At 34.2% G+C, this 15329-nt stretch overlaps 2 protein-coding genes and 1 long non-coding RNA gene across 4 annotated transcripts; 1 reads left to right on the top strand and 2 right to left on the bottom strand.

Annotated features, from left to right (window-relative positions):
• Nucleotides 1–229: 229 nt before the first annotated feature.
• LOC110681705 lies at nt 230–2404 on the bottom strand. The gene is made up of 3 exons (XR_002503337.1): nt 2335–2404; nt 1450–1518; nt 230–1086 (listed from the first exon to the last, which is right to left on the bottom strand). It is a non-coding gene; the product is annotated as an uncharacterized LOC110681705 (long non-coding RNA).
• A 7174-nt stretch (nt 2405–9578) lies between these two features.
• Nucleotides 9579–10691, bottom strand: LOC110681793. Its single transcript, XM_021857918.1, has 2 exons — nt 10091–10691; nt 9579–10027 (listed from the first exon to the last, which is right to left on the bottom strand). The coding sequence occupies exons 1-2, from the start codon at nt 10689–10691 to the stop codon at nt 9579–9581; spliced, it is 1050 nt and encodes a 349-aa protein (XP_021713610.1).
• A 2369-nt stretch (nt 10692–13060) lies between these two features.
• On the top strand, nt 13061–15329 carry LOC110682191. Of its 2 annotated transcripts, XM_021858457.1 has the most exons (5): nt 13062–13397; nt 13499–14354; nt 14453–14506; nt 14600–14784; nt 14972–15329. In XM_021858457.1, the coding sequence occupies exons 2-5, from the start codon at nt 13589–13591 to the stop codon at nt 15095–15097; spliced, it is 1131 nt and encodes a 376-aa protein (XP_021714149.1). In that variant the 5' UTR covers nt 13062–13397; nt 13499–13588; the 3' UTR covers nt 15098–15329. The 2 variants fall into 2 exon arrangements, with proteins under 2 accessions (XP_021714150.1, XP_021714149.1); XM_021858458.1 differs by having other exon boundaries at nt 13061–14354.

Consider the following 15329-nt stretch of genomic DNA (forward strand, 5'->3'; position numbering starts at 1 on the left):
CTTATAAAATATTCATTTCAGTTAAGTTTATTTTACTTCAGTTCCAATCAGTTTAGTTCAGCTCAATTCAATAAATGTAAACATGCCCTAATTGAATTTAATTTAATCTATGGAGTACTAAATATTGGACATGTGGATCTTATTTTAGCATGACTTGTATCTTTAGAAATAAGAAAATAAATGAATAAAAAATCTTACTCCATATTTATTCCAATCATACATGGGGTGATATTGTGATTTTTAAAAAAAATTGATTGATTTGTTCGGCTGATTTACGACTTTATGATTTATTATAAAATAAGGTTTTCTTTTGGTCTTTTATATTTATTGAATACGGTTAAAGGTTTGAGTTCGAATGCCAAAAAAAATGAAAACTACGAACTAAATAAGTATTTTTATTTTTTTTTGGTGTATAGAGAGTCATAAGGACGGATGATGAGAATCAATCTCAGGAATTCCAGGAATATGGAGATCAGAAAAGCTCTAACCACCTTAGCTAGCTACCTCCCTCTCAAGTAATTAACTGAAAGTACAAATTCTGATAATCTAGAAGGTTCATTTGCTAAGTTAATTAATTATTGTCCAAGTGGTCTTGAGTCTTATAAACTGTCCAATTTTTTAAAATAATGGAAAGATAACTAATCAAAGATGTTATAATTAAAATTTATTACAGATTATAAAACGTAAAAGTAGAATGATACTATTTAAAATAACAAAGACAGAAAGAGAAATTTGACTAAGTTATAGTACTCTCTCCATCTTTTACTTGTCTCCATTCTTTTGGTGTCTCGACTTATTATCTGTCTCGATCATTTGCCCACTCGTTTATATTTTCACTTAAAAATTCAATGCAAACATGATTATAGATATATAGGACAAGTAAATAGGGATGGATGAAGTATATTAAACGAATTCTCGTACATTATTGTAGACTTCAACAGTTCAACATTTGATTGATGTTTATTGCATCCATTTGCATTCTGCTGCATGCATTTTATGAGGCCAAGACATCATGGACACGGATGTTTGCTGAGCTGCATAAGGAGCCTGCTGATATAGGCTTTCTCCATTCCTTTGCAACACCATCTGCATGAAAGATATTAGATATAGTGGTGAATCTAGTTATGCATGCATGTGGCTAATTATGCGTATAAATATTGTATAATTTTGTCAAAATATAAACTACTCAAATTAGTATTATAGTATGTCTTTTTTTTTAACTTATGGTAATTGTTGTATAATTCTCACCTCTCCTCGATAAGTTATTTTCTCGTTTATTATAGCTACAGAAACCAAAGGAATTGAAGGTAGGTGAAAATGGCTAGGGACTAAGCATATGATCGACTATTAAATTTATTTACTCGTAATACTAGCGTAATACTACGTATATTTGGACCCGTGTATAATATAATAATGAAGAAGATAGCAAGTAAGAGATGAATTGAATACCTTGTCCATATAGAGCTTTAATGATTTGATGTACTGAGCTGCATCATCAAGGATGGTTGCATGGTCTCTCTACAAAATAGTAAGCACGTAGTAGTATAAATCACCACATTTATATTTAAACAGTACACCTAGCATGCATGCAACAGGCCAGTTTGGCCTGGAGAAGAGATGTGTATATAAGCCTAAAACTTATTGTATGGATATTGGATACATGCATTATGCATATATATATCTATGATACCTACTTCTTCCGTGCTACTAGCGCTAACATTATTTAAACTACGGCCCACTTAATTGATAAGTTGCAACGGAAACGAATTTGTACTCCGTAATATTTATGCATGAGAAATCAAAAATCATTCTCATGTGGCAATGACGTGGTGTAAATTCAAATCGCATTTTCTACATGAATTTTTATTACAACCTACGGAGTTCTACGTATTAAGTGTTACGTTTTGAAGGGTGGTGGCATTGAGGTATAATAAATATGTACGGAAAAAAAAAACAACATTAAGAAAGAGATAGAATTAGCTAGTATGGACATTGAGATTTTATTTTACTTGTCAAATTATTATTATTAATCATTTTTTTTTTTTTGGTGTTCTAGCCGGTTTATCCTTTGAGCTAATTCGGATTCGGAGTTCAGTTCTGAGTGGTTAGCTTCCAGTCTCCTCCCAATTGTTATTACTTGTCAAATTATGAATATACTAATAGTCATTTCATACCATAATTAAATTAAAGGGGCGGTTAAAATTGTTCGAAGTAGTGTCATTAGCGTGCAGTGATGCTATATAATTAAAGCACTGATTTCATGCTTCACAAATAAATAATGATAAGTGAATGGCTGAAAGACCTCATATAATAACAAGATATTTAACACGTTACCTTATGAGAGTGTGGAACTAAACTCTGCAAGGCGTGTAGCTTCTCACTAATTAGCCTTTGCCTTCTTTGTTTGTCATTTCGCTTCTGTTGATTACAACATGCAAATGAGTCAAGAAAAGTGTACTCTTTGAATTATATAAAATAGTGGGGGAATAAAATTAAATGTTGTGGTCAGACTTTGGTTTATATATATATATATACTTCATATGACCTATCCATTATTAACCCCAAAACAGAATTGAAAGCCCTTTACATTTAAATTTAAAACAATGCAAGATTAAAAGTATTTGATTTCTTCAAATAACCACATAATAAAATTTTGGTTGAATTATTACGATTACATTTTTTTGAATTGAAAAAGAAAATTAGATTAATGTTTATTTAATTTCCTTGTGCACTTACTCACCTTGGACACCTTCGTTGTTGGACCACGGTGAACTTGTATGAATGAGCATGTCTGTTCAAGCTCCACAACTTCTTTTCCCTTCGATATGTTAACATCCACAGCATCAAACTCCAATCTCTACACCCAATTTAACTAATTAATTTAACCCAGATGGAATTCACCTAATTGTATTTTTTAATAAAAAAAATATATATATCTTCTGTTTTTCACTCTACTATTTTACATTATTAACATGCATATTTTTAACCAGCATCTACATTTTACTTCAGCCTTTAGAAATGTTGTAACTCTTGTACTTGTTAAGCTGTAAGTAGGGTTGTTCTAACTATGGTAAGCCAATTTTTTTTTTGCAAGTAGGGCATATCCGCATGCGTTACAGAAATTAAATTTTTTCCACAATAACAAAAATAAAATTTAACCAACAAAAACACTAACAGCGCAAGTTAAAAAAAAAAAAAAAAAAAAGGTACAAGGTAAATTTAAAAAGTGAACCACTTACAATAAATACATGCTCATCAGCACATGCATACGTGATATATTAAAAACTATCAATGTGGAGGTCACAACTCACAATACATTAGAATTAAAAATCATTGACTTTTAGAGGTTGTTAGCTTGAAAATATTAAGACAATTTTTGGCATAAAATATCAAATGTCAACCTATATAATAGTGATATATGGATAATAATAAACAAACATACCTCGTTTGCTAGTATACTCTCATCATTATCATCACAAGGTAGTAGCGATGGGCGAATATTATTATCCGAAATAACTTGGACAAGATTATGACTAGGCAACATTATTGGTAATTGATCTCCATTTTTATCAATGTTTTTGTAAGCAATAACATGACGACTACCATCAATGTCCTCTTGAACATTGGTGTTTTTTACCAAAACAGTAGTATTCAAATTAGGAGGTGTGGTAATGCTAGGAGAAGATGGTGAACGCATTAAAAAACTATTGCTACTACTATCCAAAAGACATTCCATTTTGCTTTCTCTCTTATAAGAAATGAAATTGAAACAACTCAATTATATTTTGATATGTATTTATAGAAATAAATAATAGAATTAAATAAATAAGTCGTTTGTCCAAATACTCTGTACTTTGACTTGTGAGAATATGTCGGTCCAAATAATAAAAAAAAAAAAAAACTACTGTAAAATTATGTGTCAGCATTCGGAGGCAGCTATATGATCGAGTATCGACCATATACACATAACGAATTAACGATCGAGTCAAAATGTTTATAGCGGCAATACTCAATTACCACGATCTTTGATTTTTTTTTTTTCTTCTTGATTAATTAGGATGATTTTACATTGGTCTACATTTTCTCCTAATTACATTGGTCTACATTTTCTCTCTTTATCTATATTTCTCAAAGTATTGAACATTCCTTTGTGTTACTATGCAAGTATGTAGGCTATGTTAGTATATAATACCTCTATTTTTTATTAGTTAACACATTTTGACTTTAGTATTATTCACACACTTCTCTTTAACCGTATTTTGTGATTTATACGTAATGGAAAAATATAGTATGTAGAGTTTTGTTAAGATTCGTCACGATATATATTTTCAAATATAAACTACTTATTTTTTCATATTGATAATTAAAGATATTAACAGTTAAATTTGTGCATTGATAAACGTGACTAAAGAAACGTACGTAAGTGTCAACTAAAAAGAAACGAGAGATATATGTTACAATTAAAAAAGAGAAATTATATTAGAAGCTTCTAGCAAATAAAAGAAAATATGAATTCCTCTTCTAAAGGATAAGATCAAACTCCTTTCACAAGAGTTAAATAAGATCCAAAGATTAGGCCAACTTTAAATTGATTATTCTCTCCAATTTACAATATCTTCATACTCCTAATATTTCTCTAGCTAATCGTGATTGCTCTAATTTTATATAATTATGGTTTCAAAAAAAAAAAATTATATAATTATGACATAGACTCTTAGGTAAAATTTATTTGGGAATATTAAATAGAGAATAAAAAGATAGGAATGTATATGATGAATTAAAGAGAGAGAAAAACGACAATTAAAAATAAAATAATATTTGTTACACATAATATATAGAATTCATTTTTTATAGATATCCTACATAACATGAAACAAAAGGAGTATAAAATATCTATTATGGTATAACTCCATTTGCATATTATCTACTTTGGTTTCATGAATCTATCGTAACTCGTAAGTGATCCATACGTGCACAACCACAACAAGTGCTACATGTAATGCTATACGAATATAATTTAATAATTCATATACGGTGCAATAATTTTGAGCATGTAAAAGGAGACAAGTAGAGTCGATAATCTACCTGAGAACCTGACTCGAAACTCAGCATGTTGAAAAACTCAACTCGCTAAATAAAAATGGACATGAATTTGGACTAATTATATTCTCTGCATCAAACTAATTATAGTAATTGTAACATTGTGTTCATTTGTGAGACAGTTGGCAGCAACATTGAGCGGTGTTACTCTTTGATTGACACGTGTGTCAGTTGTAATGGATATTGGCGGCAAGTGGCAGCTCGGTTTCAGGCTTTCGGCATCCATGCACCACCAATGTGGTCTTCACATGGGCCTACACAGCTTAACCAATGGGCTATTGGGCCTTATTGCCAATGAGAGACGACACGTGGACCTTGTCTTTTCTTGCTGACTCAACGTGGCCAGCATATTTGTTATTTGGGCCTATGATTGGGCTGGATTTGAATGATTGGGTTGTAAAAGAGTGTAGAGCGAGCGAGCCTAGTAGCCATCTAAGATTTTTATTATTGGTCCAAGAATGGCCTGACTGAACTAGTACTTGGGCCAATCTTCCATAAAAGAAATTTATTATGTGTAAATTAAAGTAGTTTTTGAGTCATGTAATGAGACTATGAGAGTGCATGTTCTACATCGTTAACTCATATTAAACGAGTTTAAATAAATTTTGATGAACTACATTGAGTTTTGGTGATTTTAATTTGTCAATAATACAACTTAATTGGTTGAATTGTTCTTTACTTTAGTGGATTAAAGCCTTAACTTAATAAGGGCAAAGCATGAGAAATGATGATGGACATGAAGACTTAGGAACTTGACAGATTTTGTATAAACACAAAATCTGGAAGAACAAAAACAGGAAGATCTGAAATATTCTGGAAAAACTGTAAGAAGCATATCAGAGAAAAATACAGAGAAAAACTTGGAGAAAAAGAAAATGAAATCTATTTGTGTTTGATTGAATGAATAATTCTTACATCATCTAAGAATATATACTACAGCAATAAATCAGAACTTTCTAGGGAAATCTAGAAGTAAATACAGGAAGCTCAGAATCTGTTGTAACAGAATTTGTAACAGAATATTAAGTTGTTACAGCCCTGTAACTAACTCTAACAACCTCGAGCTGACGTGGCTGGGGTCTGGTGTCCAATATCCCCCCTCAAGCTAGGATCTGAATGAGTAACAGTCAGACCAAACTTGGATAACAAATCCTTAAACTGAGCTGAAGGCAGAATTTTAGTAAACACATCTGCAAGCTGATGCTGAGTAGGCAAATATGTAAGCTGTAGTAATCCCTCAAGGACCTTATCCCGAGTGAAATGACTGTCGATCTCAATGTGTTTTGTACGTTCATGAAACATAGGATTTTGAGCAATATGAAGAGCTAATTGACTGTCACAATGCAGAGTTACAGGCTTCAAATTAACAATCCCCAAATCTTCAAGCAACCAAACAAGCCATTGAACCTCAGAAGAAGCTGTTGCCATCGCCCTGTACTCAGACTCTGCTGAAGATTTAGAAGTTGTTCCTTGTTTCTTGGACTTCCAAGAAATTGGGGAACCACCCAAAAGCAGAATATACCCAGATACAGATCTTCTTGAATCAGGGCAGGCACCCCAATCAGAATCAGAAAAAGCCTGCAAGCATAGCTTGTTTGAAGCCTTTAACAAAATACCTTGACCTTCAGAATGTGCCAAGTATCTCAGAGTATGCACCAAAGCATCAACATGACTTGACCTTGGATGCTGTAAAAATTGACTCAAAACCTGAACAGTGTAAGAAAGATCAGGCCTAGTGTGAGTTAAAAAATTCAGTTTTCCCACCAATGACCCCCACCAATGACCTGTATTTCTCAGCATTAGAGTAGGGTGAGCCATCCAGAGCTGACAATTTACCATTTAAGGGAAAAGGTGTAACTGCCTTTTTACTGATGTCAAAACCACAGTCACTCAAAACTTCTCTAGTAAACTTCTTCTGACTGAGTATAATACCAGCATCAATATACCCTACCTCAATCCCAAGAAAATAGTTAAGAGTTCCCAAATCTTTGATGCTAAACTCCATGTGCAAGAACCTTTTCAAAGCATTCAGTTTCTCAATATTAGTCCCTGTAAGAATCACATCATCAACATAAACAGCAGCAACATTAACATGCTGATCATGTTTGTGAATGAACAAACTATAGTCATGCTTGCACTGCCTGAAATCCTGAGATTCCAGAGCACTCATCAACCTCTCATGCCACTGTCTAGAAGCCTGCTTCAAACCATAAATAGACTTGATCAATCTGCACACTTTCTTTTCTGGATTAGGCACACCATCAGACACTCTCATGTACACTTCCTCTTTCAGATTGCCATGTAAAAAGGCATTATTCACATCAAGTTGAAATAATGGCCAATTCTTACTTGCAGCAACAGCAATTAAGCATCTAATTGTACTCATTTTGACCACAGGACTAAAAGTCTCCCCATAGTCTATTCCATATTTCTGATTAAAACCCTTAGCCATCAATCTAGCTTTACACCTTTCTAAAGAACCATCAGCTTTCAATTTCACCTTGTAAACCCATTTGCTGCCAATAGCCCTTTTATTAGGAGATAAATCCACTAATTCCCAAGTATTATTCTGCTCAAGTGCCAGAATTTCCTTATTCATGGCTTCAATCCAAAGGGGATCCTGAGAAGCTTCATGATAATTCAAAGGTTCTTTGATGTCACAGAAATGAGACAGAAAAGCCTTGAAAGAACTAGGATAACCTTGATAAGAGACAAAATTACACCAATGTCTCTCACAATTTGTATGCACATGAGTAGAATCAACATGATAGCAGAGATATTTGTCAAGGTAAGATGGTGCTTTATGTGGTCTAGATGATTTTCTAGTCTAATCTGTATGTGAAGAACTTGTATCAATTAAAGAATCAAGATCTGAGAAAGGAACAGGAAGAATAGGAGGTAGATCAATATGACAATTTGTAGGTGTAGAATTATGAGAAAAATGAGAATTTGTGGAAGTAGAGGAATCATTTGGAGAACTGGAATCAGACTGAAAGGAGTGAGGTGAGGTAGAATCATGAGAAGGGAAATAAGAAATATCAGAAATATCAGGAAAAATGGGAGGAGAAGAAGAAACAGGAAGATAGATAGCATTTGAGTAATTTGAGGTGGGAGATGATTTCTTCTTGTAAAGATGAAATGGGAAATGTTTCTCATGAAAATGAACATCTCTGGAAAAAAACATTTTGTAGGTTTCCAAGTCAAGAACCTTGTAACCCTTCTGAGAATTAGAATAACCCATAAAGACACAAGGTTTAGCTCTACTGTCAAGTTTAGTTCTACCAACTTTGGAAGTAGAAACATAGCATAGGCACCCAAATGTTCTGAGATGAGTAAGGTTTGCTTGTTTCTTATAAAGCTTGGAAAAGGGTGCTTCATGGTTTAAAACTTTGAGGGGCATTGTATTAATTAAGTAGGCTGCACACAACACACTTTCACCCCAAAACCTATCAGGTACCCTATAGACTGAATGTATAGACTTCTAGCTGTCTCCAAGAGGTGTTTGTGTTTCCTTTCAACTACCCCATTTTTTTGTGGAGTATCACTACAACTTGTTTGACTCAAAATGCCAAACTCAAGGAACATTTTTTTTTATATCTCCCTCACAAAGTTCCTTAGCATTATCAGATCTCACACATTTCACAACTACACCAAACTGGCTGGTAACCATTTTCAAGAAATCTCTCATAACCAAAACAGAATCATTTTTATTTTTTAACATATGAATCCAAGTAAATATGCTATAATCATCAACAATTGTGAGAAACTAATTACAGCCAGTTGGAGTCTTTACAGAGTGTGGACCCCAAACATCAATATGCAACAATTCAAAAACTGAAGTAGTCTTAATGCTACTGCTAGGAAAAGATAACCTAGTCTGTTTTGCAACAGGACACACTTGACAGATTGTGTTCTGTATACAATCAGTCACATTACAATCTGGAACAATGTGTTTTATTTGACTAAAAGGTAAATGACCTAGCCTTAAGTGCCAAAGTTTAGCATCATCAATAGCAGATAAGCAAACTGAACTGCAAACATGAGCCTGTAACTCCTTTGAGCTTGACTGTAAATGATCTCCCACATTATATAAACCAGACTGCACACTACCAAGAGGAATCAATGTCCCTTTCTGAGAATAAACAAAGCATTTATCATGAGTAAAATGCAATTCACATCTCAGATCCTTGCACAACTTGTGAACAGAAATCAGGTTATATTGAAAATCAGGAACATGTAACACATTAGTTAGGGTTATAGAATCATTCAGCTTGGCTGACCCTATGTGTTTAACATCAATTTTACTACCATCTAGTATAGTAATGTAATTACCAGCACCTGTTACTGTGTGATATTCAGATAATTGAGCTAAATCATAACAAAAATGATCTGAAGCTCCACTATCAAGCAGCCATTTATGATTAGAATGAGACAATAAGCAAATGTTACCTGCCATCATGGCTAGATTGTTCTGCTGTTCACAATGGATTGTCCTGAGTTTCCTGATTTTGCTTTGCTAGAAACTCCATGAACTGCTGGTATTGTTCCATTGAAACAGGTGCAGTAGTACTGCTATCATTCTTGCCTGAGAATTCTGAGACAGCAGCAACACGATTTCCTTTGAAACCTGGAGGATATCCTTTAAGTTCAAAGCATCTGTCTACACTATGCCCTGGAATTTGGAAATGTGTGCAGAAGTAATTAGCACCAGCCTTTGAACCATTTCTTCTGTAAGAAGCTCCAGTAATAGAACTATTTGCACCAGCATTTCCTGAAGAAGTAATGTTGAACATGTTCTGAAAACCTTGATTATGAGGTTTGTAAGACTTGTTTCTCCCAAAATCTGAATTGAACTTCCTTTTTTCTGCAGCACAGGCTGATGATTCAGAGTGTTCAGTAGCTTGTGAAATTTCTCTGTGTCTTTCTTCTTGAGCAAACAGTCAAAATGCTTCAGTAACTTTAGGCAAAGCCTGCATCATCAGTATGTTGCCTCTGATAGTAGCAAACTGATCATTGAGCTTCATCATGAACTGTAGAACCATTTTCTCTTGCTGGCGCTGAAAGATCTTCTTAGTGAGATTGCATGTGCAGTTATTACAGGTGCAATAAGGTAGAGGATGAGCTTCTTCAATTTCATCCCAAACTGATTTGATATCAGTGAAGAATTCTGAAACTGACTTATCACCTTGACTAATATCAACCAGTTTTTGTTCAAGAGAATAGATCTGAGCCATAGAAGCATAGCCAAACCTTTCATCAAGATCAGTCCAAATTTCTTCAGCAGACTTCAGAAACATCACACTCTTAGCAATAGATTCATCCAGATTGTATAAAATCAAAGAACACACTAAATCATTGCATCTCTCCCAAGCCTTTCCTTCAATTGTTCCTGCAGTAGGCTTAGAAATGGTTCCATTGACGAAACCTAGCTTGTTCTTAGCTGAGAGAGTTAATAGCATAGATCTCTTCCAGCTGGAAAAACCTTCACCATTAAACTTGTAAGAAACAAGTTGAATTGCATTAGCATCTGAAGGATGAATATAGTAGATGCTTGCTGGATCTTGATTAGGAGGTAAATTGCTCGCTGCCATGCCTTCAGTAGATTAGAAAAATTAATCAAATGACTGCAAAAGATCAGAATCAATTCAAGAAATTCGCAGATGAACTGAGAATCTCAAGTAATCAGGAAAAAATCAGTGAAAAATTCAGATCAGAATAAAGAATTTCAGGAAGAAAAATGAGGAATCAACGATGAAAAACTCAGGTAAAACTAGATCAAAAACAGTGCGGAAATCAAGCAGGAAGAATCACATGTTAGATCTTCTGCTCTGATACCATGACAGATTTTGTATAAACACAAAATCTGGAAGAACAAAATCTGGAAGAACAAAAACAGGAAGATCTGAAATATTCTGGAAAAACTATAAGAAGAATATCAGAGAAAAATACAGAGAAAAACTTGGAGAAAAAGAAAATGAAATCTATTTGTGTTTGATTGAATGAATAATTCTTACATCATCTAAGAATATATACTACAACAATAAATCAGAACTTTCTAGGGAAATCTAGAAGTAAATACAGGAAGCTCAGAATCTGTTGTAACAGAATATTAAGTTGTTACAGCCCTGTCGTAACTAACTCTAACAACCTCGAGCTGACGTGGCTGGGGTCTGGTGTCCAATAGAACTGGATAGGACGGAAACTTTAGGAGCTGGATAGGACGGAAGCTTGTGATCAAGGTAAATTAACTGCTAGCAAGTGGCTAGTTGGAAATTAGGAATGAATCAAGGTGTTCTGCGTTGTTTTATGCTTGTACTAAAGGTTGGTCAGAGTGGTGACAACTAGACTTGTCCATTCAAATCAACAGGTCGGGTTTGAGATAAATTTCGGGTTGTTTGGTTAGAGTGTTTGAGATCGTATACATCATTACAAAATATGATAAATGGGTCAAATTAAAATGATATTGGGTCATTTTGGTCGGATCAGGTCGGGCTCTCATTAACTCGGGGTCTTCTCTCGTACTTGAACTATAAAACAAGTCTTTTATTTGACAAATTTGCAAAAGGTGTATGTGAAATTGTAAATATGTACTTGTCTTTCGTAAAAGGTGATCACCTTAACTTTTGCCAAACTTTTTGCTAACTTCATAGAGCCATAGTTGCATTATTTTTCAATATAGTTTGTTCTTTTGGTTAAATGGTGTGTGGTGTTGATGCGGATCATCCGGTATACTTTTTTCTTTTTAAGTTTAATTTGTGCTTTATTTTTTTTATTTTTTTTTTAAAACCAATGTGCTTTGTTGTTTTCAATCCCTCATAGGCTTAAGTTGTAATTTGCTTTTTTGTTTATTGAACTTATTGTCCCAAATAAAAGAAAAATAAAAAAAATAAATAGAAAATGCTAAATTAGAGGCAATAGGCTCGCATGACAAAATTTCAACAATAACTCAAATACACATATTTAAAAATGCGTAGTTGAGAGTGTGAGAGATAGCTCAAGTGGTTAGAGTTCCCTTCCCGATTTCAGGTGATAAAAATGTGTAGTTGACAGTTGAAATAATACCTATTTTGTATGGGCTTGTTTAGGATTAAGCTCTTAAAATTAATTTGGCATATGACTATCAATTTCACCTACGTCTCATGATATTTAATTTATATATTTTGTTAATTTATTAATATTCATGTTAATGATTGTATTGGGAAAAAAATAAATTGATTTGTGTCAATTGTGGGCTACTTAGGGGGAATCATGTAACAACCTAATTGTTTAAAATTTAACCTATTGGAATTACCCACATGGTTAATATGCTATTTAAATGGTTTTAAATCATAAGAAAAAGGCCATGAAATAAACATATAAGGTGGGAAGTAAGAATTGAAAATCTATTAAGGGTCTGTTCACATTTACTTAATTTCAGTTCAGTTCAATTCAGTTCAGTCCAGTCCCTAATTTTCCTCTCTCATAACATATTCATTTTAGCTCAGTTCAGTTTAGCTCCAATCAGTTCAGTTCAGTTCATTTCAACTCAACTCAGTTCAGTATATATATATATATATATATATATATATATATATTTATATATATATATATATATATATATTGGGGGTTGGGGGGGGGTTTATTTTTTGGACATAACACAAAAATTACACATTTACACTTTCTATAATATTATCCTCATATGTGGGAGGAAGTTGCTTGCTAGTTAATTTCCTTATGCCTTTGAATTTCAAAACCCTAAAAAGAATAACGTACATGCTTACAAAACAGATATTGTGAAATTTAGCACTACCTCAAAGGCTCAAATCGAAACAAAATAACCCGAGTTTGTGCATCAAGTGTTCAACTTATTTGACTAAGTAGGGTTTTTTCAACTTGACTCATCCAATACAAGCACTTCGTATACAAGTGTTAGCCCGACACGACCCGACTCATATCATCCGTAACAACCAGCGAGCACGTATGGTCGTATGGATTTGGCTGAAATTTGAAAAACATAAACACTCTCCTGGCGGGTCAATTGAATTAGAAATCCCGAATTCCGAACTCAAATTTACAACATCCAGTAAAAGTGTTCCCGCCCCAACAATTGAAATCGCCTTCTTCTTCTTCTCCAATCCCCGCTCTTTCCCTCCTCCACATTTTCCATTTCCAAACCCTTGTAAACCCTCTAATCCAAATTCACCCATTTTTTCTTCCTTCCATTTTCCCCCAATTTTCCATTTTTTCCGCGCGAATTTCTACAGTGTTCAACAACCACTTTCAATTGTCGCCGTTTTCCGGATTTTCTCTCTCCAAAGGTCAGTGCTTTCAATCGATTCATCTGTAGTCGTAAATCCTTGTAAATCAGTTTTATTTTTTTAGCAATTATATTGATTTTGTTGTGTAAATTTGCGATTAGGGTTTAAAAATTCAATCGATTTCATATCTGGGTATTTTCTGGGTATCGCGATTTCATATCTGGGTAGCTTTTTTTTAATAGAATAAATTAATGGGGGAAGATAAATCTGAAAAGTTACACGAAAAGGAGAATCGTCCTGTACTGGGTAATATCACAAATCAACTTGGAAAACGAGGGTTTTCTTTGATTTCTCGTAGTCCGCCTTCTAAATCTAAGAGCAGTGATAGTCAAAATGCGGATGATACAGATAGTGATTCTAATTTCTGGAAGCAAGTTTCTTTGGTTGTTGAGAAATTAGAGAAAGAGAGGAATGGTACTCCGGCAAAATGCCCTAAAATTGTTAATGAAGTCGGGTTGTCGCCGTTGAGGGGCGGCAAGACTTACCGATTGCTTAATACTTCCGGCGATACTCGAAAGGGTATGCCTAGTAATGTTGCTAGTGAGTGTAAAGAGACTGCTAGTTATGCATTGGATAGCATAGATTTGGACGTTGTTAATGTGGGTGAGACTGTGAAAGAAGGTTGTGTTTCGGAGGTGAAAGCCGGTGAGAGCTCGAAATGTTGTGAGAGGGATTGTGTTGAGGGTGGGAAGGAATGTCAAGGGGAGGAAGTTAGGGAAATTTCTGATTCTGTGGGAAATGATTGTGCTCATGAAGTGCTAGGTGGTACCGGAGCTGCGAGTGACCATGGTATGAATCCTGGTGCTGAGTGCTTGAAAACTAGTCAGTCTGAATCAGTTGTGAGTTCGAGATTGAACGAGATGAAAGGATTTGGATTGGAGAGATGCACATCACTAAAAGAGGATGGTAGTGGTGTAGATTTGCTTAAGCATTGCTCATGCTCTTTTTGTACAAAAGGTATGTGCAAGCTATATATATTTTTTAATGGCAAATCGAATGAGATAATTCTATGTAATTAGTGGAATTGATTTTATTATTGATGTTTTGGATAACAGCTGCTTATATATGGTCTGATCTGCATTATCAGGACGTGAAAGGCCGGATATCAGGTAAACTACATGCCACTTTATCTATTACTAACAGTTTGATTGCTTGACACAATAATTTTCAATTATTAACAGTTATAGTTCAATTATTCTCAGTAATGGAGAAAAGTCAGAAGGAAGCAAGCAAGTTGGCTCAGAAATACTCGGCAGAAAATGAAATTGGAAGCCATAGCCAAGAGAATTTAACTAACGTCACACAAATAGAGACTGATCTCATGAATCATTGGAGGTCCCTATTTCTTCACATGGAGGATATGTACGTTAATGAAGGCAATCAACTAGTAAGTTTTGTCATACTTTGAAAGTAATGTCTGAATGCTTATATTAGTTATATGCACTGCATAACCATATGCATTATGTTCTTTCTTATACTCATATCTTATAATTCTGTTGATCTATTTGTTGCAAGTATATTGACCCACCATCTATTGGTTTCCGGTCTTATTTACACATTTCATTTTCTTGCAGCAAAACAATTTTCTTGCATTGAAAGATTTAAGAGAGGACTATAAGATGAATTTAGAGATGATCAACGGAGTGCCATCAGATGTGCAACAATGTTCGTCAGATACTTCTGATCGTACGATAGTCTAGGAAGTTTGGTCTCTGCAGGTTTGTCTTGTTCCTTCCCCACATCTCAACTTAGGATTGTTTAATAGCCCAAAGCACATCCCTGCGTGATGTCATTAGCGTCTGTAGTAGCTGTATCAATGTAATACTACAAAATTATGCCAGTAACACAATTTGCTAAAGGTGATAATGGAAATTGTGTTACCGGGTTAATGCTACCATCCTTATTTGGGTAATGAATTTGAGTTGAATTGCA

The sequence above is a fragment of the Chenopodium quinoa genome, unplaced genomic scaffold (assembly GCF_001683475.1).
Source record: "Chenopodium quinoa cultivar QQ74 unplaced genomic scaffold, ASM168347v1, whole genome shotgun sequence".
In the NCBI taxonomy this organism is placed as follows: domain Eukaryota; kingdom Viridiplantae; phylum Streptophyta; class Magnoliopsida; order Caryophyllales; family Amaranthaceae; genus Chenopodium; species Chenopodium quinoa.